Source organism: Clupea harengus, chromosome 23 (genome assembly GCF_900700415.2).
Source record: "Clupea harengus chromosome 23, Ch_v2.0.2, whole genome shotgun sequence".
Lineage (NCBI taxonomy): Eukaryota > Metazoa > Chordata > Actinopteri > Clupeiformes > Clupeidae > Clupea > Clupea harengus.
In genome coordinates, this window is record NC_045174.1 from 10,345,909 (window position 1) to 10,369,774 (window position 23,866).

The 23,866-nt window shown below is 47.4% G+C and overlaps 1 protein-coding gene across 1 annotated transcript in view; it reads right to left on the reverse strand.

Moving 5' to 3' along the window:
- The window catches only part of myo1d (myosin 1D), a 79,966-nt gene that overhangs the window by 19,148 nt on the left and 36,952 nt on the right, over nucleotides 1–23,866 (reverse strand). Inside the window, exons 15-21 of the mRNA XM_031561353.2 lie at nucleotides 23,234–23,400; nucleotides 21,030–21,237; nucleotides 8,951–9,174; nucleotides 7,524–7,662; nucleotides 7,028–7,132; nucleotides 6,766–6,879; nucleotides 1,935–2,089 (exon numbers count right to left, since the gene is read on the reverse strand). Of these exons, the coding sequence (XP_031417213.1) occupies nucleotides 1,935–2,089; nucleotides 6,766–6,879; nucleotides 7,028–7,132; nucleotides 7,524–7,662; nucleotides 8,951–9,174; nucleotides 21,030–21,237; nucleotides 23,234–23,400 (1,112 nt within the window). The remainder of the gene's footprint in view (nucleotides 1–1,934; nucleotides 2,090–6,765; nucleotides 6,880–7,027; nucleotides 7,133–7,523; nucleotides 7,663–8,950; nucleotides 9,175–21,029; nucleotides 21,238–23,233; nucleotides 23,401–23,866) is intronic.

Here is a 23,866-nt window from a genome sequence, read left to right on the forward strand (position 1 = left end):
CTCCTGACTGGGCCCCGGTCTTCTCCACGCATCACTGGAGACTGTCAGTGGATGTGAGGAATCAATTCACGATCAAGATCCCCCCACCCCCCCCTCAATAACCTTGACTGAGCGCTTTAGTATCAGTGCAAGGATTAAGTTGGTTTAGCCAGCACATATGAGAGATTCTGTAATGTGGAGGTTCTCTGGAGGTCCGTGGTAAAGTTGTGTTAAGGATGTCCTTATACGGTGTTGGAGAAGTGAGGGGGTTTATGGGATGGATGTGCAGCGTTAAGGCTTATACGGTGTTGGAGAAGAGAGGGGGTTTATGGGATGGATGTGCAGCGTTCAGCATATTTCTTCTGGGATGGCAGAAAGGACAGGGAGACACGTGTGTTAGGCAGGAGATCTGTCTAGGTAAAGGGGGCTTGCAAAGAGCACGGTTTTACACACACACACACACACACACACACACACACACACACACACACACACACACACACACACACACACACACACACACACACACACACACACACACACACAGTGAATGGCAATGTCTGTTTGTAGGGATGGCCAAGAGAGTTAAAGAGTTCAAGACTGCTGTGATGTCCTCAGTTTGATTGCTGAACTCCTCATCCCACTGCAAGCACACACATACTTACATCTAAACACATGCAAACACACGCGCGTGTACACACACACATCCTGATTTCACGTATCCTGATATAACCTCTCTAATCTCCCACCATTTCCTTGCATAGGAGGAGAGGCTCAGGCTAAGAGTATGAGTGTAAATTAAATGTCTGTGTGTGTGTGTGTGTGTGTGTGTGTGTGTGTGTGTGTGTGTATGTGTGTGTGTGTGTGAGTGTGTGTGCAAAAGTGAATGAAACTGACCCAGAAAGAGGCAGAGCGAGAAGGAGACAGAAATCCCACTGCACATAACATCCTCATTAGAACACAAGTGATGACTGATTCTGACATTAGCTAGTAGCTGTGCCCTAGAAGCACAGTCAGCTGCAGGCCCCATACATCAGAGAGCCTAGTGCTCCCCTGCCTGGAGGCTGGAGAAGGACTCGACATAGAAATCAGAGTGATAGAGGGGTAGAACCACAGTTTGGATAAAATACAAAAAAGTGCAAAACCTTTTTTCGTAGAAAAATTGAAGAGGGAGGGAAAAAAAGAGGAAAAGTTGCTTTTTCTCCTTTTAAAAAAGTTTCTGAAAAGTCTGAGTGTGTTGGATCATACGGAGTCTAGGAAGAAACGATGTGGGGAGGGAGGAAGAGTGGAGGGATGGGGAGGTAGGAGGAGAGGAGGGATGGGGAGGAGTTGAGGTCTCGGTGTGTCCTTGTTCGCTCCCAAGAGAAGGAGCGGCGCCGGAGGAAAGGAGTTTAGACACAGAGGCTGCGTTCCCACAAGGCCACTGCTCAGCTCATGCAGTGGGTGTTCACTTGTTCTCGGATGTGTGTATGTGCGAGTGTGACTGTGTGTGACTGTGTGTGTGCGTTTGTGACTTTGTGTGTGTGCGAGTGTGACTGTGTGTGTGCGTATGTGTGTTGGGGGTGTCTTTGTATTTTTTTGTTGTGTATAGTTTTCTGTCTGAGTGACTTAGGTGGCTGTGAATGTGGTTTGAATGTGATGTGGTTTGACCCTCTTGTACTCAGTCAGAACCCACAGCTCACTGTGTGACTCAGCTGGTAGCGGAAGTGTCCAGGACACCTTTTGAAGTGAATGTGGTTTGAAGTGTGTGCACATGTGTGCCTGTGTACCGTCTGAAGAGTGTGTGTGTGTGTTTATATATAATTCAAATTGTCTGCGTTTCAAACAGGTATGAAATGGACACACTTGAAAAGTCTGTGTATGTGTGCGCTCCGTGTGTGGGTGTGCGATAGTGTCAGTGTGTGTGTGTGTGTGTGTGTGTGTGTGTGTGTGTGTGTGTGTGTGTGTGTATTTACCTTTTGAAGTGACTGGACATGGTGCCCACCAGCTCGCCGATGCGGCTCTCCCCCGCTGGCGTCATGCCCTGCAGGCACACCACCAAATCACGGCCGTCCTTGGTGTGGAAGACTACCAGCTGGTCCTTCCCCGGGGACACACTCACCCCTGTCACCTGGGAATGGAGGGAGAGAGGGAGAGAGGGAGAAAGGGAGAGAGAGAGAGAGGGAGAGAGAGAGAGAGTGAGCGAGAATGAGGAGAGGAGGTAAATCCAGAGGCTGGATTTGCTGTCGCATCTAAAGGCCACAGCCATTATTTAGGACACATTAGTCTAAACCAGGAGAAGCTTCCAGAAAACATCAATATCCGAGCCCTGGGAGAACGAGGTTGAATACACAACAAACACAAACCTGCACTATATCAGCTACTACACGCAGTACATCCTGTTAAAACATCCATGTAATATAAACATTACATAAGGACAGGTATTTTATCTCTCCTACACTGAGCCAAGCCAGAGCAAGTAAACCTAACTAAATAAATCTGCACAATTCCCTCCATTCTCTTTGTAAAGTCACTGAAAAGTCATTAATTAGACTTTCTGAACCCCAGCGGACCCGCTCTTTTTAGAAAAAAAAAAAAAACACACCACCACCACCACTCTTATAAATGCCTAGCAACGGAACAAGAGCCTATAATCTTAACCCCAGGAGATAGGAGTGGGTGTTTTCACACTGCGTTGAGTAGGAGCAATGTGCTCCATCAGCTCCTGTTTGGTGTTGTTCTGTTTTCTACTAATGACTGTTTATTTTCTCTCGCCCCGATGAACCAGAGGACCTGCAAGTCCTTCCATCCTGTCGTTTACAAGAATGTTTTTTTCAGGGCTTGTTTAGAAGGAATGGAGGAGGATTTGTGGAGCTATCAGATAGGTTCCCATCCCTTTCAACAATTTAAGGATGATTAAGGAAGCGTGAGTTCAAAAGGGTAGGAACCCTGTGGACAGCAAAACGGGGGTCAGTGGGGACATGAATAAGTGTCGCAACTCTGAGTCATCACAGCACTGTCAGTGCACCGTATGCTCATCTTGGGTCATTCAGCGTTATATGATATAGGAAATCCGTGACCTTGGTCACACACTATTGTCAAGTGCCAGTGTGGCTCCAGTGGTGAAAAAAACAAAGCTTTACAGCCACACAGGTAAACAACACTCAGAGTGCCTGACCTGACACAGAGGCAGGTTAATGATCCCTATCTCGTTCTTCCCACTGTTTCTCTCCCTTTCACTCGCTCCCTATATCTCTCCATCTCCCTCCTTCCTCCTCTCTCGCTCTCTCTCTCTATATGGGCCTCATTGAACACAGCCCAGGCAGTGGAAAAGAGCCTTGAGGGGATGCAAGCGCATGGATTCCCCAGTCGAACGGCACACAAGGATACGAGGGAGGAAAAAAAAAATCACTATTTATAATCGATTAAGAAATGAAAGAGGAGCAGCCGCGGGAGTCAATGGTATTTATCTTATCACCCTAAATTTAGTTTAGCGCCTTGTTTGCGACACCAGACGGTTTCCCGGCAAACGCTTCTACGGCGTGGGCCTTCAGGCAAAGGAAGCATTTAATTGCTAGCTGCATGGGACTTGTTGTTGATCATTGCATTTGGTGCGGGGCATGAACAGAGCCTTCCCACAATACCTTGCTGTGTTGGCTCAATATTTCCCTGACATTAAAATGTTTAATTACTGCATATTGTTGCGCCACGGTGTATATTGTCTTCATCCCCTCTTCAGTCAATGAGTTCTCATTTTATTTTTAATTAAATGAAAAATAGCTTGGCCGCCAGTGACATGGCCGCCCCCAAGGAGGGTGAAATAGTGTGCAATAAAAGCGGGGGCGGTACGAACGTCAAATGACTACCGAGTGGGCACGGCATGGCAGCCGGAGACCAGATCCCTCTGGTCCTGGGCCGCCTGTCATCATTGCTATGGTGATGGGGATCGGGCGCCCCGGCTCCCCCAGAGTTAGTCACTCTTTTCTTGACAGGAATGAGTTGGCAATTATGTAACTTCTTCTGGTTCCCTCTGTGCACCCAAAACTCCCTGGAGAGAGAGGGGGAGTGGGCAGTGGGGGGGGGGGGGGGGGGGGGGAGAGGTGGAAGAGAGGGTGAAGTGGGAGAGAGAAAAGGAGAGGGGTAGAGAAACATAAATAGAGACAGGAAAAGAGGCAGAGGGAAAGAGAGAGGTGAGGAAAACTGGGGGGAAGACTGGAGAGGCAGAGAGGAAGGTCAGAGTGGAGCAGAGATAGGCAGAGGGGGGAGAGAGAGGTGAGAAAGACTGGGGGGGAATGAAAGGAAAGAGATATAAGAAAGGGGGAGAGGAGGAGTGATGAATATGGAGGGGTATAGGAGGACAGAGGAGAGAACAGGAGACATAAAGAGACAGGAAAAAGTAAGAAAAGAGTGAGGGGGAGAAGGAGAGAGAGAGCAGCAAATCGAGATGCAGGGAGAGAGACAGAAAGAGACAGAAATAGAGGGAGAGAGAGAGAGAGAAGGAGAGAGACATACTGAAAAAGGAGATGAGAACAAAGGATGAGACAAGAGCTCTGTGGTGTTTGAGGAGGAAGATGGCAGTAATTAGCCAAAGCCATGAAAATCCCCCTCGCATATCATTCGGCCCTCTGTTACACAGGCACGCTTCACTGGGGCCTTAAACCATTATATAAGAAACAGCATTTAAATCTTCCGTCTGAGAACACAGCATCAGCTCCTTCTACTGTTTAAAACCTTCAGCTCCTCCAAAGCTCTTACACATGAAAATACAGAGAGAGACGAGTCGAGAAGAAGAAGAAAAGGAGAGAAAGTCAGAGGGAGGCTGATAGAGGGATGTAGGAATTTAAAGAAGGTAGATAAAGAAAGAAGTGGAACGAGGCGGAGAGAAAAAAAAGGAAAAATAAAAACCAAAACAAGCATCACCGGAGGGGAACCTACAGGCGGAGGCTTGTGCACATGCCCGGACGGCAGCGGCAGACATCAGCTGATGCGCCGCCCCGCGCCATCGCCATGGCAACCCCGTCTCCTGGGGGAACGTTGGCATGACAACGGCAGAGCCAAGAATGGACGGGGAGCTGGGAGGAGAGGCTGCTGACAGGCAGGGGCTGCACATTTGGGGGCGGTGGGGGAGGAAGGATGACGAGGGGGGATTGGTACGAGGATTAAACGCGACTTATTTTAGTACCACAACAGCGCTGGCTTAAGCAGCAGGGTGCCCCGGCCTGTTTTCATTTAGCCACGACATGGTTAAAAACTCTGCCCCCGTTTAACCACACTGTGATCATCCCATAATGGCAAAGGGCTTAGCCGTCAGATAAATCAACTCTGGGTGTTGGCAGAGTGGACACGCTGAGGCCAGCTCTCGCGTGCTGACCCACTGCCTTTTGTCGCCCCCCTCCCCTCCCTGGTGCATCGACAAATGAATCCAGTAGGCCGGGGAGGGTTTAGCAGGGCCCGCGCTAATCAGCTAGCGCTAAACGCTTTTCCCCTACAACCAACCTTCAGCCATCGATCGCGGCGCGTGACTCACTGGGCCCATTTCACAGTGGCTGCTCTCAGCCTCTCCCTCTCCTGATACTGATGCTTTAGAGGTCCTCGTGGTCTGTTTCCTTGTTGAGAGCCAAGCACTCTCTGTGTCCCTGTGGTGTGCCGGGCTCCCTGTATTGACAGAATGTACCGTCAACCAGCTCAGTGGGGTTTCAGTGGGGAGCTGCACTGCAGAGGACAGAGGGCTAGGACATAGGGGTGGGGGAGGCTGTATTCAGAAAAGGTGGAGGACACACAGACAGTACCTTATTGAGTGTCCACGTGCACACACATACACACACACGCACACACACACACACTCATACACACACACACACACACAGAATATCTACATACACACATGCAAAAAAAAAAAAAAACAGACACACACAATCTAAAGAAGACTGCAGATGGGAATATATTGTCTCCTACACTCAATTATGCTCCCATCTACATACAGTATGCTTCACACTTGTAAAAACCCATACATAATCACATACATACTGCACACATGTGGGCGCACACACACACACACACACACACACACACACACACCCTCCCCTTTTGACAGCCCGGCCAGTCAGAACAAATAGCTTTGCTGCCACCGTTGTCACCCCTGGCGGTGCTTGCTCCTGCGAGAGTGTAACAGGGATGGAAAGCGGCTGTCCCCCTCCTCTGTGACTGATGGCCCAGCCAGCTCTCGGGGAGGGGAACCTCCCTCAAGGTCGCCTTTCCAGGTATAAGCCCCCCGCTACCAAACCGTAATCCCACACACAGTTGTGGAGGTCCCAGTCTTCTGCAGTGCTGAAAACATGACGGGGCATAACTGGCCAAGCTGTGAGGAGTTACGTAAACTGGGCTCTAACGACACATGCCACTATTGGAGTTCTGTTGGCCTTAATAGAAATGGTCTTTCAGTGGAACACTGTGCTTCCAGTAATGTTGTTGATGTTCTCAGTAGAAATTACCTGAAAAACCTGACCTATTTTTTTTTTTTTAAATTAAATCTTTAAGACCGGAAGATACAAAATATACAAGTGATTTCAAAAGCTTTTTTCACCCCCTCAGCATTAGTCTTCAGTGAAATAGAACACTTACCATGAAAGCATTATTAGAGCCTCTAGGGTCATTAGTGGAGAGGAACAGGCTATACTCATTAAATTAATCGCAAAAAAAAAAAGAAATGTAATGATAAAAAGTCCAGCCGTGAGGTACAACGCGGCATAAGGATAGGTTATATTTCATATTTACTTCTGTTTCCTCCCTTCGTAGTAAGATACTTACATTATAAAGAGGGATGCTCTTCATAGGTTTGTACTGCTTGAGGGGATCCATCTTGTACAGGTGTCTGTCAGTAATGAACACAGCTCGATCCTCAGCCTTGTTGAAGTGGTTGATCTGAGAAACACACATGTCATTAGACACTCCTTCACAGCTTCCTCCATACAGGTATGACTGCGTATTCCTAATAATGGGGCTTAACTGAATTGGCTACTGACTAACCGAGGACTATGGCAACCACATGCAAACATGCAAAGATTCTTACTTTGCGGACGTTGGAGGAGAAGAGAATCCTCATGAACTTGTCCTTGCGCTGAAGGTCGCTGGACACCAGGGTGAAGGAGGAGGCTGTGTCAGGACTATCCCGCCTCTGCAGACATGACCGACATTTTGCATTTGTGGTGTGTATGACATATGTGTGTATGACATTTCAGCCTCATAAATGAACAAGGAACAAAATCGCCAAAAATGCAGGTAATACCTGAAACCTTATATTTCAATTAGCTGGCTAATACTAATGAATCATTTAGCGGTCTGTGCATGTGAATGTATAATGTATATAAATATATTTGTGTGTGTGTGTGTGTGTGTGTGTGTGTGTGTGTGTGTGTGTGTGTGTGTGTGTGCATGTGTGTGAGAGAGAGAAACAAAAAGCAAAACAAAACTGAGAATGTCCTCATCTGTGTTGTATCCAACTCTAGGTTGCTTGGAGATGGACCCTTGAGACAGAACACCTGTTTTTTGATCACCCCCAGACTCACCAGGTAGTTGCCCTCCCAGGCTCTCTGCAGGCCCAGGTCGGCTCTCTGGCCCTTCAGGCACTCCAGCGTGGCCACCTTGGCCCGCACCTTCAGCATCTCCTCGGGGGAGAGCCCTTTGATCAGCGTCCAGGCCCACCACCTGGAGGGGCACAGCACAAGAACCTTCTCTTAGGCCTACTCCAGGTGATTAGATAGCTCCACAGAGCAAGACAGCCCCCTTCTATGTGCTTTTTACTAGTTGGTGCTTGACTCAAGGACGACTGTCACGTCTTGTTCGAGCTCTTGTCTGAGATGCCCTACAGCCAGCATTCTGCTGTATTGTTCACACAGTGTTGCAGTCAGTGTGTTTGAGGGACATACTTGAAAGCTGAGTGGTACAACAGAAGTTTAAGCCTGTCTAACACCAAAAAGCCTGAGTCGCTTCACTTCTCAGCCGCTAGCTTTCAACCCTGTTTTCCCCTCCACCGTGCAGAGGGCCGGGAAACTCTCGGCAGGTCAGCCGTAACTTTGAAGAATTGATCAGATAGATCTTTGATCAGAATATCAATATCTAGAGTGAAGTTGCACATGACAGACAGCATAGCAGGTGTATCACCCTGAGGCGTGGTGGAAAGGTAAAAGCAGCAGACAGACAATGAGGTGGACGCTAATGCTAATCGCTGATCCACACACACAAACACACACCTTTGAGAAAAACTAAAAGCCATCCCAGGCCTCTCATCCAGCATGGCAAATCATTGTGTTCCTAAGCCTCAGAAGTGAAACCAGGAGGGATGCCACGAAGCAATCCGGCCGATTCACAGTGTCTCCTCGGAGCAGCTTATGCTAATGTGACAGGCTAGCTGAGAATGCTGCCTCAGTGAGGTGCTCTTCAGTACTGAGGAGGGCTACACGCGGGAGCGGTAGGCAGGCTGTGCCAGGCCATCTGTTTGAATTAGAAACCTCACAGAGCCCCAGTGACCTACGGTTTCAGGGCAAACCAGCCATGGATGACGTTTAGCGCTCGGAGCTCATTGAAACATTAGCTAATGGGTCTCACGGTTCTGTGTGACTCTATGAAAATCTTACTTACAGTTGTGAGTTGTCAAACTGCGGATGTTTCTTAGTCACTTTAGCCAACTCACTTTTAAAGGCTAAATGTCTCAAGATGACTCAATTTCATGCTAAGGCAGGCCTAAAAGAAACCTTGTATTATTATTACTATTACTAGACACTGTAGTTTAGTTATATTTATCTTGCATATTAAAGGTTAAACACACATTTGTTTTATTGCAGTTGATGCTCGTAATGAAGAATCCTTTGAAATGTCTTAACTCAATTTTTAATCGCCTAGTCTTCAGGCAGTCAGTTTTAAAAGCTCTAATGTCTGTTGGCTGACCCCTCATCAGTGAGCTGAGCCCCAGTAGCTGATTGGATCTTTGACACACCTGTTGTAGATGCTCCTCATCATCTCCTCGAACTTGCGCAGCACTTTGGGCGGCGTGGGCCACTTGACGTGTTTCCCATTATCCTTCATGCTGCGGATGTTCTTGAAACGGCGGTTCACCTCGCGGATGTAGGACCTCACCTTGTAGCGGCGGTAGGCCCGAATGATGATGAGGGCCGCCCGCATCCGCCGGTAACGCATCCGGGCAATGGTGCCGCGCCACACCTATAACAACGAAGGAGAGAAGAAGAAGAAAAAAAAACAGAGAAAGAGGGAGACAGAGATATTTAATAGGTTAGTCATTAGCCATAGCGATGATCTATGGCTGTTCTCCACGCCTTCAAGGAAATAAAACACCACAGCAGAAGGAAGGAATGATCAGTGCTTTCGCTCTGAACAGGAGGAATGATCCCAGGCCCTGGCAACTACACCCCCCTTTGGTAGGATATTGCCCCATCCTGGACATAAATAATAGATGATAATGCACCTCTAGGGAGTCATCGCGGCTGTTAAGTTGCCAGTAAAAGCAAGGCCATATGCTCTCTTTACTTCTCATTGACTCAAACAGGAGCAGGCTACAAATAGGCCGAGGAACAGCAAACAGTGCAGAGTGACTCCATGTCCTACTGGAAGACATACTGAGGACCTGAATTTTAAACTCAACACTCTCTGTGATATCACGTCATATGGTATCACACGGAAAAAGAGCTCAGAAACGGTCTGAAATTAGTCTGGGAGAGCAGCACCAATGCAACAGGCCCAAACTAATGCTCACGTTTACAGTAAGTAACCTCGGCAGTATGGCGCGTAGTGACCAATACCAATAAATAAGAGGATTATGGAAACTTTAAAAACTATTCCTGCTACACTCACTCCAGTGGATCAATAAAACTCTAAATGTGGCCTTAAGCAGATCAAGAGGTAATTCATGGCTAGTCACTCATTATATTCTAATACAAGAACATACAATGAGCAGTGCGTCAGCAGCAGACCCTATTTGCATGCTAAAGCACCAGGACATGCTCGTTCATTATGCTTATGCTTAGCAGGAGCAGCACACCAATGAGCATCTGCACAGGTCTGTGTCTGCAGGTCCCTGGTGGTTTCCTCTAACCTGTGCCGGTCCTGAGTAATGACCCCACACGAGCAGACGCACTCCCCCACAGAGTGCCACCGCTGCCACTGCAGGGGTCATTACGCAACACCTCTGATTAAATTATGCATTGGGGAAGGAGGGCCAGAGGGACACAGATTTGTCACACTCAGCAAAGCTGTCCACCACACTCCAGCCTGACGGGAGGGACGGGACGGGGGGACGTCCTGACTTATTTCAAGGGAGGGGGGGGAGACATGCATACATTACAATCAATCTTCCTCCTAAATCTCTAATCACTACATCCACATATGTCTACGAGTGTCTTAATGGATGGGGGGGGGGGGGGGGGGGTTAAGTTGAAGAATGCTTAGCGATGCCCAGTTGGGACATCATCAGGAGAAACAAAAGAGGTGAGTTATGGCCGTGCCTGTGGAAAAAACGAAACAAGCTATAAAATCACACCGTGCTCCCGCTCAGCGTTTTTTAAAACAAAGAGAGGACCCCCTGAAGCGGCGAGCCACATCTGCTACGGCGCTACGCTAGCGCGGATCGCTTTCGTCTCCGTGCCCTCTTCCCTCCTCTTGCTCTGCCTCTCGCCATTGTGCTCCAATCATCTCTCTTCCCAGACCTCCAACTGGAGGCGCGCGCCTCACTCCCTGGCCTGAGCCTAAGATGTTTCCTCTTGCGTTGAGCGTCTGAAACCTCACGCCTCACGTAACCTCTCATTCTAACACCCTCACCTGTCACAATATGTCCCACCGGCTGTTATGGTGTCAAGCGACATTGACGTAAGTGCCGCTGCATACACGTGTTCACTGACAACACAGATAACGCTGATGATTAAGGCCTTCGACAGGAAGCTGGGGGGGGGGGAAACAAAATGGGGCGCACATCACATTAGCATGACTGCGCTCAACACAACAACCTTCGGCGAATGGGGTCAGTGTTGTAAAACTAGCGAAGAAGCAGCAGCTTCCATTTGCAGAAGTGTTTTCGGATTAGCGACTCCTTTTAGGTGTTTCTGTGTGACAATAGGAGCGCTGGCGGCGTCTTAGCACAGAGAGACGGCTGGCGCCTGCTCCGTGTGGGTGCTTAAGCTGCGAAGATGCTGTGACAGGCGTACGTGTTGTGAATCCAGCAGCAGGTAGCGCCTCATACAAACTGCTTCAACAAAGAGGACAGACAGACGGCTGGCGTTCCACGCGAGAGGAGGAGAATGGGGGTGTGGGGTGGGTTGCGGTGTGGTGTGGTGCAGTGGGAGGCGGTTGGTTTGTGTAGGAGTGGCGCAACAGCACCCAAGGGATGCTGGGTAAAGCAGCCCAATAACATTCCTGCCTCCCCACCCCACCTATCAACAGCACCAGTAGACATCCTATAACCCTGTCTGATCAGCATTTTAAAGACTCCTGCGACGTTGGACGCCTCCCCCCTCCCCTCTCTCCGCCTTCCCGCTCCAAATTTACGACCTCATCAAAGGCTAATTGAGAACCGCTCGCTGAGACAAAGTGTGACAGATTGCTGCCGCCCCGATTGATCATTTCAACAGCATTTTCTGGGATAAAAAACAGCAACCAGCAATGGAGAGTTTTTCTTTATAAAAGACAGACAAAACACTTGACAGTTGCAATGGCTGCCGCAGGAAAAAATAAATAAATAAATAACTAACTGTGGATAATGAATGTGGACGGATAAATTCTACAGCACTGATAAAAGTACAAAATTAAGGGAAGCCCTGAGATAAAGATCAAACACTTTTTAAACATAAAAACAGCCCATTTTTGAGGGAGGACATGGGAGTAATTATGAAAGGCGTGCCTGATGTGATGCTTTGTTAAATGTTCTGAAACAGAGGCAAAGCCCTAAAGGCCGAGCCGGGGGGGGGGGGACCCTTTCTCCTGTGTGAGCATTTCTCATCAGGTGGCAGTGGGCCATTATGAATGGATGGGAGACGCAGGGGCAGGAGTGAGGGAGTGAGGCTGCCGTTCATTAATCACAGGCAGACGGCCGGCCGGTGGTGGCAGCCCCCCCAGATGCCACAGAGCCCGTGCTCAAACACACAATTCCTCCATGTCCAAACCCTCATGGGAGAAGTGGAAAGAGGGGCAGGGCTGCGTCTGACATACTCAATACAGATGCATCGGGGGATCAAACACAGTGAGTCTGTGTGTGTGTGTGTGTGTGTGAGTGTGTTATATTGCACAGTTAAGTGGCGACAAAACCAGTCCTAAATACAGGCAGTCGCTGGGGACAGAGACAGGAAGTGGTGGTGTGTGAGATGAAACAGAGAGAAATAGAAAACGGTAAATAAGACAGAGAGAAAAAAACAGAGAGAGAGGTAGAGAGAGAGCGATAGGAAGAACAAAACCAAGAGCAAGTGAGAGCGAATGAGAGACAAAGAGAGAGACAAACGGAGAGAGAGATATATATTTTCATAAATCAATGCGGTGCGGGGCCACTGCTCGGCTTCATCTCCTTCCTGACCTCTAGCCGGCTGCCGGGCTTCACCAGGGGCGGTTGGTGCGCTGCCATCCGGCGGCAATTAGAAGAAGTAACAGCCGGACCCCTGACACAGCTGTCACTCCCCACACCGCTACTCCCATCCCCTCCCCCGCCGCTAGCAACACATAATTAAAACCGCTATCAGATTAAACACATACCTGCTACTTAGTGATTGGATTCCAGCACACGCCGCCACGGCTTTTCACTGACTAGCCTTTTGTGTGATGCGATTTACTGATTTCTTCAAATCCCCCCCCCCCTCTCTGATGGAGAATACACATGCAGACATACTGTAGATGTAGATAAAGAACATATATTTATTTATTTTATATATCATTTGATATAATCTATGTATGTTTGAATTGTATTTATTTACTGTATTTGAGTGTGATATGGCAGTACCATCATTACACACATGGAGATATTTTGGTGTAATAAAAAGAAGAGAAAACCAAAAAATCCAAAAAAATCCCACTAAATAAATGTGCTGAGGAAAGACACAGGAGGTCATATCAGAAAAAAAAGAAGACAAACATCTTGGCCGGAAGCCAGGAGAACCTCGGTTGCCATGGTGAGAACATCGGCGGCAAGGATAATACTAAATGCCTCCTGAGGCCAACAATGCCAGCGGTGCTCTTGTGTAAGTACTTCATCTCTGCATTCACAAAGCCACCCCATCATTTACACAGACACAGGAAAAACACCTTCAGGTCTTATCAGCAAATGAATTACTTTCACAAACGAGTACAAATGGATAATTTTTCCGAGAATGGATGTGGACCCTCTCTTCCTCCCAGTAATGGGTGTGGACCCTCTCTTCCTCCGCAGTAATGGGGGTTTGGGTGGTGGAGGGCAGCCGAGGCCTGACTGACACGAAGGACACGCGTCATGACCCAGACCCTGAAGTGTCACACCAGCCCTCCGTCTTAGAGGTCAAACAGGCGAGCCAATTCCACGCTGACATTGCCCAACACGGATAATTTAGAACCGGATAACTGACCGCTTAGTCACCTATGTTGGCAAGGCAACAAAGGATACATGAAGAAACAGGACGAGGGGTTGGCACTACTGTGACATAGGATCTATGTCACGTCAGGATCTATATTAACTGCTGTGAGCGCTAAAATACAGGGCAGTGAAATATGACAATGGGAATATGCATACAATACAGACTAGCTGATGTAATGGAAGTGGACGTGGGATGCGGATGTTTACGTTTCGGTGCTGTGCGCTTCGATGCATTTTATGCAGATTAATGCAACGCGACGTCTCAAGATTATAGAGTTCCAGTCGGTAGGCAGGTAGAGGCAGGCTAGAATGAATAGATTAAGAGTGAGCAGCGCAGGTGGATGACACCAGGCTGATGAAGAAATATGCAAAGCCATAAAAGGTATTACGCCGAATCGCAACGCCCAAGGAAGAAAAAGACTTTTCATCATCAGCGTAGAGATTGAGGGACGGGCACTGTGATGGGCACGGTCCCTCTTGAACCCTGTTAAATATTAATTCTGAAGAAGAGGAGGACGTAATATGAATAATTCAACGCCCTTCGGCTTTGTCTGATTTTAATCCTTCAGACTAGATACAGTCCCCTAATGAACGGGGCGTCTCTTCACCTCGTGGTCTGTGTCGGAGAATGTAAACAGTTCTACGCGGAGACGTTTATGGGTCTCTGGGTTGGAGCAGAGAGGGTTTCTATTTTAAGACCAGACCTGCTGGGCTGATACCTGTTTGATGCTGGGAAAGCCTCTGGTGGCCTGGTGGATTCTTGAAAAACCATCTGGGGCTGTTTGTAGGACAAATGAAGATCGGAGAGGGCATTGTTCTGATCATCATATCTCATTTGTGTCTGGGGGGAGAGGGACCTCGCCCATGTTAAAGGAGTAAGATCCACAACACACACACATACACACACACAAAGTATGCACAAACATACTTACACACACACACAAGCACATACACACACACACAAAGATACACACACACTCACACACACTCACACACACCGGGAAGCACACACTCACTCACACACACAGAGAAGCACACACTCACACACAGAGAAGCACACACACACAGACACACAACCAGGCAAGCAAATGCCCGACAGCAGGGCAGATGAGCCCCAGTATTATGGTGTGCCCGTGGGAGTGGTGCTGAAGCGGAACGGCTTAGAGCCCTGAGCAGAGGACAGGAGAGACGAGACGAGAGGGGAGAAGAGGCGGAGAAGAGGAGGAGAAGGAGGGAGGGAGGGAAGCTGGAATGACAGCGTGAAATGGGGAGCCGTGGAAGAGAGGGGGAAGAACGGCTGCTGAGAAGGAAGCTGCCGCAATTAAAAAGCGTGTGATGGATCGTTGAAAAGGGGCGATTCCTCTCTCCCCTCCAGCACCTTCCTGTCTGTCTCTCTCTGCTCCAGCACCTTCCTGTCTGTCTGTCTCTCTGCTCCCTGCACCTTCCTGTCTGTCTCTCCCCCCTCCAGCACCTTCTTGTCTGTCTCTCTCTGCTCCAGCACCTTCCTGTCTGTCTCTCTCTGCTCCAGCACCTTCATGTCTGTCTCTCTACCCTCCAGCAGGAGTAAACACATCCTGAGTGAGGCCAGAGCGACAAGGCTATGATTATGACCACAGAGGATGATGAGAGGGACACAGAGATGGGATGTGGAAAGAGGATAAGAGAGAGAGAGAGAGAGAGAGAGAGAGACTGAAATACATGTGATATGGAAAGGGGGAGACAGAGAGAGAGAGACAGGGAGTGAGAGTGAGCCCTACATTGCCAGATAAATCACTAGATGAAATCCGAAAGTGTGAGATTGACTGACTGCACCTCCTCCTCTTTCTCCCCAGACTGAGGGGCGGCGAGAGAGAAGGAGAAAGAGAGCGAGGGAAAGAGAGAGAGAGAGAGAGGGGCACACTTTGGGGACTGGCATCAACACCTTTGGCAAAACTGGCACTGTTGGCACCCGCCACGCAGGTCTGTCACATGCTGATAAGGGGATTGTGTGGCACAAAGGACGATCTCACGGCTGCGACGGAGCAAAACATAGAGACAGAGAGCGAGAGCGAGAGAGAGAGAGAGAGAGTAAGAGAGAGAGAGAGCGAGAGCGAGAGAGAGTAAGAGAGAGAGAGAGAGAGCGATAGAGAGGATGAGGGACAGCGATAGGAGACTAGAAAAAGACAACAGCGGAGAATATAAACATACTGTATCCCCACAGAGGGAAGCTGTGGAGGGTAAATGGCACCCCCGGTGCACGGCCTGTCTAAACGTCCACGCTGCTTTATAATGAGCCCACTCTTGACTCCTGACTGATGTATTTATACTGTCTGGGGGTCGGGAAAGGTTGCTCCAGCCTGGCTGGGAGCCGCTATTAAATGCAGAGTATCTGCCTGCAGGGAGCCACAGAGGAGGGGGGGTGGGGGCTTTCAGGAGGTTAGCGGCGAGATTAATAAAGTGACAACACCAATGCCGCTTCAACATCCCCCCCCCCCCCATCAGATCCTGTTTGCCCTGGGGGAGTCTCTGAAGGGGGGATGAGCCCGTGTCAAGACGACGTCTGCATTACGGCGGGCGACAAGCGGGGTCTCCGCCGCTCAATGCGCAGGTCAACCGAATCCATCCCCCCTGGCGGAAGTCGGTGGAGCGGTTTTAACGCTTTGATGTCTGCTGCCGTGGGCGAGCGGCGGTGCTCTGGGAGAATAACAGGGAGACAGGCAGGTGGGGGTTGTTTTCTTTGGATAAAAAACAGGCTAAAGTAAAAACAACTCTGCACTGCTTGTTTACTTATCGCTGTTCAAACAGCACCGTGATGTCCCCCCGAGATGAAACCGTCTGAAACGAGGATCTGAAAAGATCCCCCATTTCAGACGGTTTCATCTTGGTAGAACTCCGCATCACGGTGCTGTTTGAACAGGACTTTGCGTCTTTGAAACAAGCGTCTCGGGACATCTTGAATGTACTAGGGGTCTGTGCGTGCAGTACGCTGCTCGGCGCGGGAGAATGGGACCTGGCAGCTTACACAGGCTTGATCTGTTAGACTGTCAGTCGGAGCAGACAAGGCTTCTGATATGGCAGCAGCCGTGAGCAGAGAGGAAGAGAGGGAGTGAGTGAGAGGGGGAGAGAGAGAAGGAGAGGAGGAGGAGAGAGAAGGAGAGGAGGGGAGAGAGAAGGAGGCCTCAGACGCTAGTGAGTGGAGTTGGACAGGGATATGACAGCAGCAGGACTGCAGTGTTTACCTAGAACAGTGTCTGGCACTTCACACAATGTGTGTGTTTTGTGTGTCTGAGTGTGCATGTGTGTGTTTTGTGTGTGTGTGTTTGGTTGTCTGTGTGTGTATGTGTATGTGTGTCTGTGTGTGTGTGTATGTGTGTGTATGTATGTGTGTGTCTCTCTCTCTCTGTGTGTGGTGCCTGATGGCAAATGAGAGTTTGGGGATCAAATTAAATATCATGAAAGCTGGGAGAGCACACAATTACACAGACTGCCGTGGCATAATATACCAGTATGTTAATTTGGGTATGATTCACGATGACACATCTGGGTACTCCACAGAGGGACATTCTTGCTGATCACCTCCTCTCTACATAAAACACCTTTAATTACACTACAGTAAAATCACAAAAACAAAACCAAAGATCCTTACTTTTGTGCAGACCAGTGCGAAATATGAAATACAAGTCTGGCCTGCTTGGGGTGTGTGTTTCTAGCTCGGTGTGTGTGTGTATCTGGCTACAAACTGTGTGTTCTGGTGAGGGGTGGTGTGTGTGTCTCTGGCTACAAACTGTGTGTTCTGGTGAGGGGTGGTGTGTGTGTCTCTGGCTTTAAACTGTGTGTTCTGATGAGGGGTGGTGTGTGTGTCTCTGGCTTTAAACTGTGTGTTCTGATGAGGGGTGGTGTGTGTGTCTCTGGCTTTAAACTGTGTGTTCTGGTGAGGGGTGGTGTGTGTGTGTGTGTGTGTGTGTGTGTGTGTGTGTGTGTGTGTGTGTGAGTGTGACGGCTCTTCCTGTGGTGGTCTCGTCGGCTCGTCTGGCTGGTCGGGGTTGGTGTTTATTTGGGGAGGAGACAGAGGTGTCACCGCCTCGCAGAGCCCCGCAGTGCGGATATAGCACACTGCTCCCATTCCAAGCCAAGTGTGTGTGTGAGAGAGAAAAAGAGAGAGAGAGTGTGTGTGTGTGTGTGAGAGAGAGAGAGAGACCGAGAGAGAGATTGTATGTGTGTGTGTGTGAGAAAGAGAGAGAGAGAGAGAGAGAGAGAGATATGTGTGTGTGTGTGTATGTAGGTCAGAAAGAGAGACAGAGGCAAGAGAGGTAATACCATAAAGTCACACTTCTACAGCAGTGGGATTTGCTGACATGAATCCAATCTTCACAACAAATTTCCATCACTTAATTAAGATGAGAGAACAGGATGTGGGCCGAGTGAGTATGTGTGTGTGTGTGTGTGTATGTGTGTGTGTGTGTGTGTGTGTGTGTGTGAGAGTGTGAGTGGGAGAATGTGTGTGTGAGTGCCATTCTGTATTACCATAAAGTGATAAAACATCATCATGCTTATGTCACTGTAAGAATGAATATTCAGCCACTGTGTCTTGAGGATCCTTTGAAGATACTGACGTATCGCAAATTCTGCAAGACTAGGAAAGTTTCCAAAAAACTGGGGCAAGGAGAAAAGAGGGGAGGGAAAAGAGAAAAAAACAGGTATTCTCCCTTTAAGTTCCCTTCACACCTGAGCTGAGAAGACTGGGCGGTGATTTCAGGCACGAAATGTGATTTCAGGCCCGAAAGGATTCCGGAGCTCGGCGCATATGAAAATTAGAATGTGACTCACAAACTGTGAGGCAGAGTGATAGAACTTTCTTAATTAGCACAACAAAAAACAACAACAGCCCACCTGACTAATGTCACCTTGTCCTGTTGATTGATTTTCAGGGTGTAATTACTATTTTCCTCCCTCTCAGTTACTGCCTCAGTAACCCAATCCCAAACATCCACGATTAGTGACAACACATGGTCTCTTGCTTCACCACCAGCAGATATATTCTGTAACAATTAACCTTCGACTTTGAGCGAGGCAGTACTTAGCCAAGGCTCCGACAATCAACAAACTTATACTTTGAGAAAGGCAGTTCTTGACTAATGGCCATGGATTAGTTGGTATGTCCTTCATAAATAGGCCTTTGTCACATCAGGCACTTAATCATTTGAAAGTGCAGGTTATTCTGTATACACTATCTTCATGTGATGTTAGAAAGTGCATAAAAGTCACAGCAAGGACACATAAAAAATGTTCTCACTAAAAGTGTAAAATCAGTTTGTATGAGTGAAAGACACTTTCTCTCTCGCTCTCTCTTTAACACCTTTTAAACAGCCTGTGTCAAAGCGGGAACATAACGCCGTTATTCTGCCTCACCACTCTGTATAAAACGTGTGAAAGCGAAATGGGGGGGAATTGTTGTTGCACTGTTAAGCCGACAGCAGAGGTAGACACAGAGCCAAATCGACGTCTGTGTAAAAGGGAGAGCCGGCACGGCAGGATAGGGGTCTGACGCAGCCTAGCAGCTAACCAAAACGAAGCAAGACTACTGTGTTTTCAGAATACACAAAACCAACATGATAAGCATTAATGTTTTGACGCACACTAACGTTGTTTGAGTCCGAACATTGCTATACATGTGTAGGTTTGCTGATACTGTGTTCATCCTTCATTGTTTTTGAAAGTAACAGGTAGACTATGCTTTATGGCACGTTCTAAACAACTCGGGACTTTGGAACTATGTTAAAAGTCTACCTCTGCTACTGGAACACCGGCCTGCTTTCACCAACACACACTGGGAGACATTACGCCGGCTTTGTTTGGTTCAGTGTAAACAAGCAAAGCTGTCATAACGAGGTATTTTTTCCCCTTACTAGTGATATACCAAGATCTGTTTAAAATGGGCTCCCGAGAGTCCGAAAGAACCGGTCACGCAGCCAACTGCTGTGAAACCACTCACCGTTTTATCCGGTTATGCTTTTATCTGAAGAAAATGTGACTGAGCAGGAATTGAGAGAATAAATTATTCTGAAGGCAGTGAGCACGGCCCATTTTCTGTCTGAACCAAAACGCCCTTTCAACAGAAGAGGAAGCTGAACGGGGTGAGGGCTTAATGTTGAGGACACTTCGTCTTCCACAGAATGTTTGAAGTTAATGAGCACATTGAAAAGGTCTCTCTGTGAAGAAGACACGTTGTCTGGAGTGACAGGCTAGAACCAGGACTGGGTCGATGAATACAATATTGGGGAGCCTGGTATGGGTGCAAACTGGTGGTGTGAGGTACTGAACACACGATATAATATATAATATATTTTTTTTAATATTAATAATATATTATTATTTATAATATCAATATATTATATAATATATTATTATTAGGGCTGTCAATCGATAAAAAAAAATAACTAATTAATCGCACATTTTTTAAATTAATGAATCGCGATTAATCGCGATTAAAACGTTTTTTTTTTCTTCTTAAGACTAAATCTTTTAAATTAACGAGTAATCACTTCATACAGCGTGTATTTTAGACACTGTTGTTTAATTGTGTTTTTTAACACAATGGTGCCCCTCGACGGTAAATCGTAAGAATTTCCCCTGAAGCAATTCGAATCACCTCAATCAGCCCACTGTCCTCAACTATGTTGATGGGCCGACAGTCACCGGCAACCCAAATGGCAACCTTTTCACGGACTGGTCTAGTTATTTTCCTAGGGAAGTCATGGAGTGTGGGTTGGCGATCATCTAACCTGGGACTGCTTTCTGTCGGGTGCTTTGCATTAAGGTGATAACTTCAAGACGAGCTGCTTCTGTGATAGCTAAATTCACCTTGACAAATGCTACATACAACTTTAGTTTTGTCGATTGTTCCGTCATTTTGGCTCTTAAACAGAGACTTTCCGCCCAACAATCCCTCAGCTCTCTCCATCTTCAACTACCGCAGTGGTTCTCAAACTTTTTCTGTCATTCCCCACCTTGAACAAGGGGGGCTATTCAAGCCCCACCTGTCCCTCATCGCTCCCATAAAATGGTAGGCCAAGCCCCCTACTTACGGGCTACATTGCCCGAGGGGACACAGGTTCAAGTCTGGCCTGATGTCATTTCCCAATCCAACTCTTCTCCGCCTCGCTTCCTGTCATAACTTCATGTCCTATCCAAATAAAGGCATTAAAGTTTTTTTTTTAAAGTTGCGTTAATTGCGTTAAAATATTTTATCGCGTTAATCGCGGCCGCATTAATCGCATAGATTACCGCGTTAACGCTGACAGCCCTAATTATTATATATAATATTATTTTTGGTTATTTTTTAATATTGGTTGTAGGGGTGGGGTGTTGGATGTTAAACTGCTGTACTGGATGCTTATGACATTTCATTTAGTATTGCATTTTTCAGTGAGTTTGGGGTGGATGAAGGACCTGGACAGGGGTAGATGTAGGATATGGGGAGGCTGCCGTAGGGACTCACCTTCTGCAAGAAGAGCACGATCCTCCCGACCATATCTGCACGCTGCTCCTCCAGGCTGAAGATGGTGCGTGGGGTGCGGATGAACACCTTGGTCTTGCCGTAGGCCACGTCGTCCTCGAAGCCGCAGCCCTGCAGCAGACGTTTCACCGCCTCGCGGTCTGATGGTAGGTCGTGATTGGGCCATGTGAACTCTGAGATCATCTTGTACCTGAGAAATCGATGGAGGGATGGCAAAATTAAACTGATGGCTTAAAAATAATTCCCTTCAAGAGATATGAATGAAATTATTGAGACATTACTTGTGTTGTGTTATTGCTATGCTACAGTTATCATATGCCAAGAAATGCAAAAAAACACCAATCTTCATGGCTAGTCATTATAATCCACAGGTGGACATTGTACCATGCCTCCTTTCATTCAAACAGACCAGCAGTACAGATGATCCTACAAGGGCTCTAACGATTGTTTTTGTGTCTGATGTGTCGTGTAGTTGGATCAAACCTCTGCAGGCACAATGGCCCTCTGTGGAGCAGATTGTCTATCCCCTATGTACACGGTTCTGAGGTAGTGGTGAATAGTGCATTACACAATCACACTAAAATACGTTTATGACGTCAAGCGACTACTTGTCATCCCAGAAATAACCGTCTTACGAACGCTTGCCTGATTACACAGATATCAAAAATAAAGCTGGAATCAACCAATAACATTCAACCCCCTACAAAAACAAAAAAACACACTGGTACGACAGGATATTGGAGGGAAAAAACCTTCCTGAAATATCTGGCATTGTAATTGGCTGGTGAAAGAGGAGGCTTTAAGCTAAAAGAGGCTTTAGAAGGCTGGTCTGCATCATGTAATCTGAATATTGCTTCCTGTTTGTTTGGCAGTCAAAATAATCATGATGTAACACCAAGTCTGATGCTTGAGTGCAGCAAAAGAACATGGAGGAAGAAGATATTACAAAACTTCTAATGTGCTTTACTGACCCGGCGTCATTAAGACAATGGAGAACTGGACAGATGCTGAACCAGGGCAAAATATCAGTATGTGTATCTAAGCGTGTTTAAAACAAGACAGATTTGTAGCAAGAAGCGCAAAGAACCAAGTGCAGACAGACACACACTCATTATGATACTGGACATTCAATGTCCCTCACAGCGTTTGTGTCAGTACGTCATCTCCATTTCTATAGGGGGCTTGCTGCCCCGTACGCCCCCGTCTCCGGTGCGTCATGAACCTGCTACATGTCTGCCACGTGATCATCATGAGTCATTCCAAACGATGCTTCACCTTTTCATTCTTTAGTGCTTTTCTTTCATTTGTTTTTCCTCTATTGAGACCTTGACTAATCAGCAGTCATATAAGCGAGACTGGACTGCATGGATGCCTCACTGTGCCAGTGACCTCTCTCTCTCTCTCTCTCTCCACAAATCTGATTTTCAGTGAATCAGCAGTGATGAATGGAGGACTGCCAGTGATGTACCATTTCGTTTTCATTTCCTTCATAATTGATGCTATAAAACTTTGTTCTTTGGCTGACAAAACCAAGAAAGAGGAGCTGTTGTCATCACAGGAGTATGAAAGGACAACAAGTATAATAACAGAGGCTTACGTAAAGACAGTTCTATCTTTTGATAAAATGGAGCTGGACATGCTTTGATGCTTTGTATGGAAAATACCTGATATTCTGAGCTAGCTAAACACAATGGAGTTGTCAGCATGGTTGGCGTTGTGAACAGTTCTTATCTAATGTCAAGGGAAATGGTGTCCGTCTTACATAAATGTTAAATGTGTCGTAAGGGGTTTTTCTACAACTTTTACCGTCTGAGGAATGTAACCTCAGAAGGAACCAGAACACTTTGACAAGCTGGAGAAAGTGACCGAATGCAGCTCATAGACAAACTCAGAAAGTACTTAGAAATGCAGCACTCCTGAATACAGCACGGGTATCTGAAATATAGATATCTATGAATGAAGGGATCTAGAATGTATGTGATTATCATCTTTCACACTTATGTGTAGTATGAAGAAGCCCATCAAGACGATGGAGAACATCAATATAAAATGTACATTTTATAATTTTGTAATTTTTTCTCCTAGCCGGTGTGAGTTTGTAGATGGACAGCACCATTAAGAGCAAATGGAGGCAAAGGAAAGGTAATAGGGCGGGTAAAGATGAAGGCTCCTGGTCGAGTGCCCACCTCTGCAGGAAGCGGGGGTAGGTCTGCCGGTTGGCGAAGCCGGCGCGGCGGACGCGCACGTTCTCCAGCAGGCCAAGGTACTCCACCTGATGCCGGCAGCGCTCGTCCTCGAAGAGTAGGGGCGACTTCACGTCGTTGGGCTTAATGCAGCGTACGTAGTATGGCTCCTGGAACAGGAGAGGAGAGGAGAGGAGAGGAGAAAGGAGGGGAAGGTCAGCGAGGCTATGTGTGTGTGTGTGTGTGTGTGTGTGTTTTAGCAATGAAAATATTGTGACAGGCACACAGGCAAAAATCAATACACAGGCACACAAACAATCTGGCGAAAAAGCCAACACAGGAACACCGCAAACTGAATCGATGCTGACACATGCATAAAACACACACACACACACACACACACACAGTCTCTCTCCCCCTGTCTAATGCAATAAAGTCAGTGTTAAACACAGAAAAACAAATGCATGTGAAAGATGCAATAAAATACTCAAACATGGTAGTGCAATAGCAAAAACCAACACACATTCATACACACATACTGCAAGTGCAGACTGAATGAATGAGCCTAAAGTGACCAAAGCCAATTTTTCTGTCTGAATCCATTGCCCTTTAGTTGAATAGAAAGCTGAATGGGGT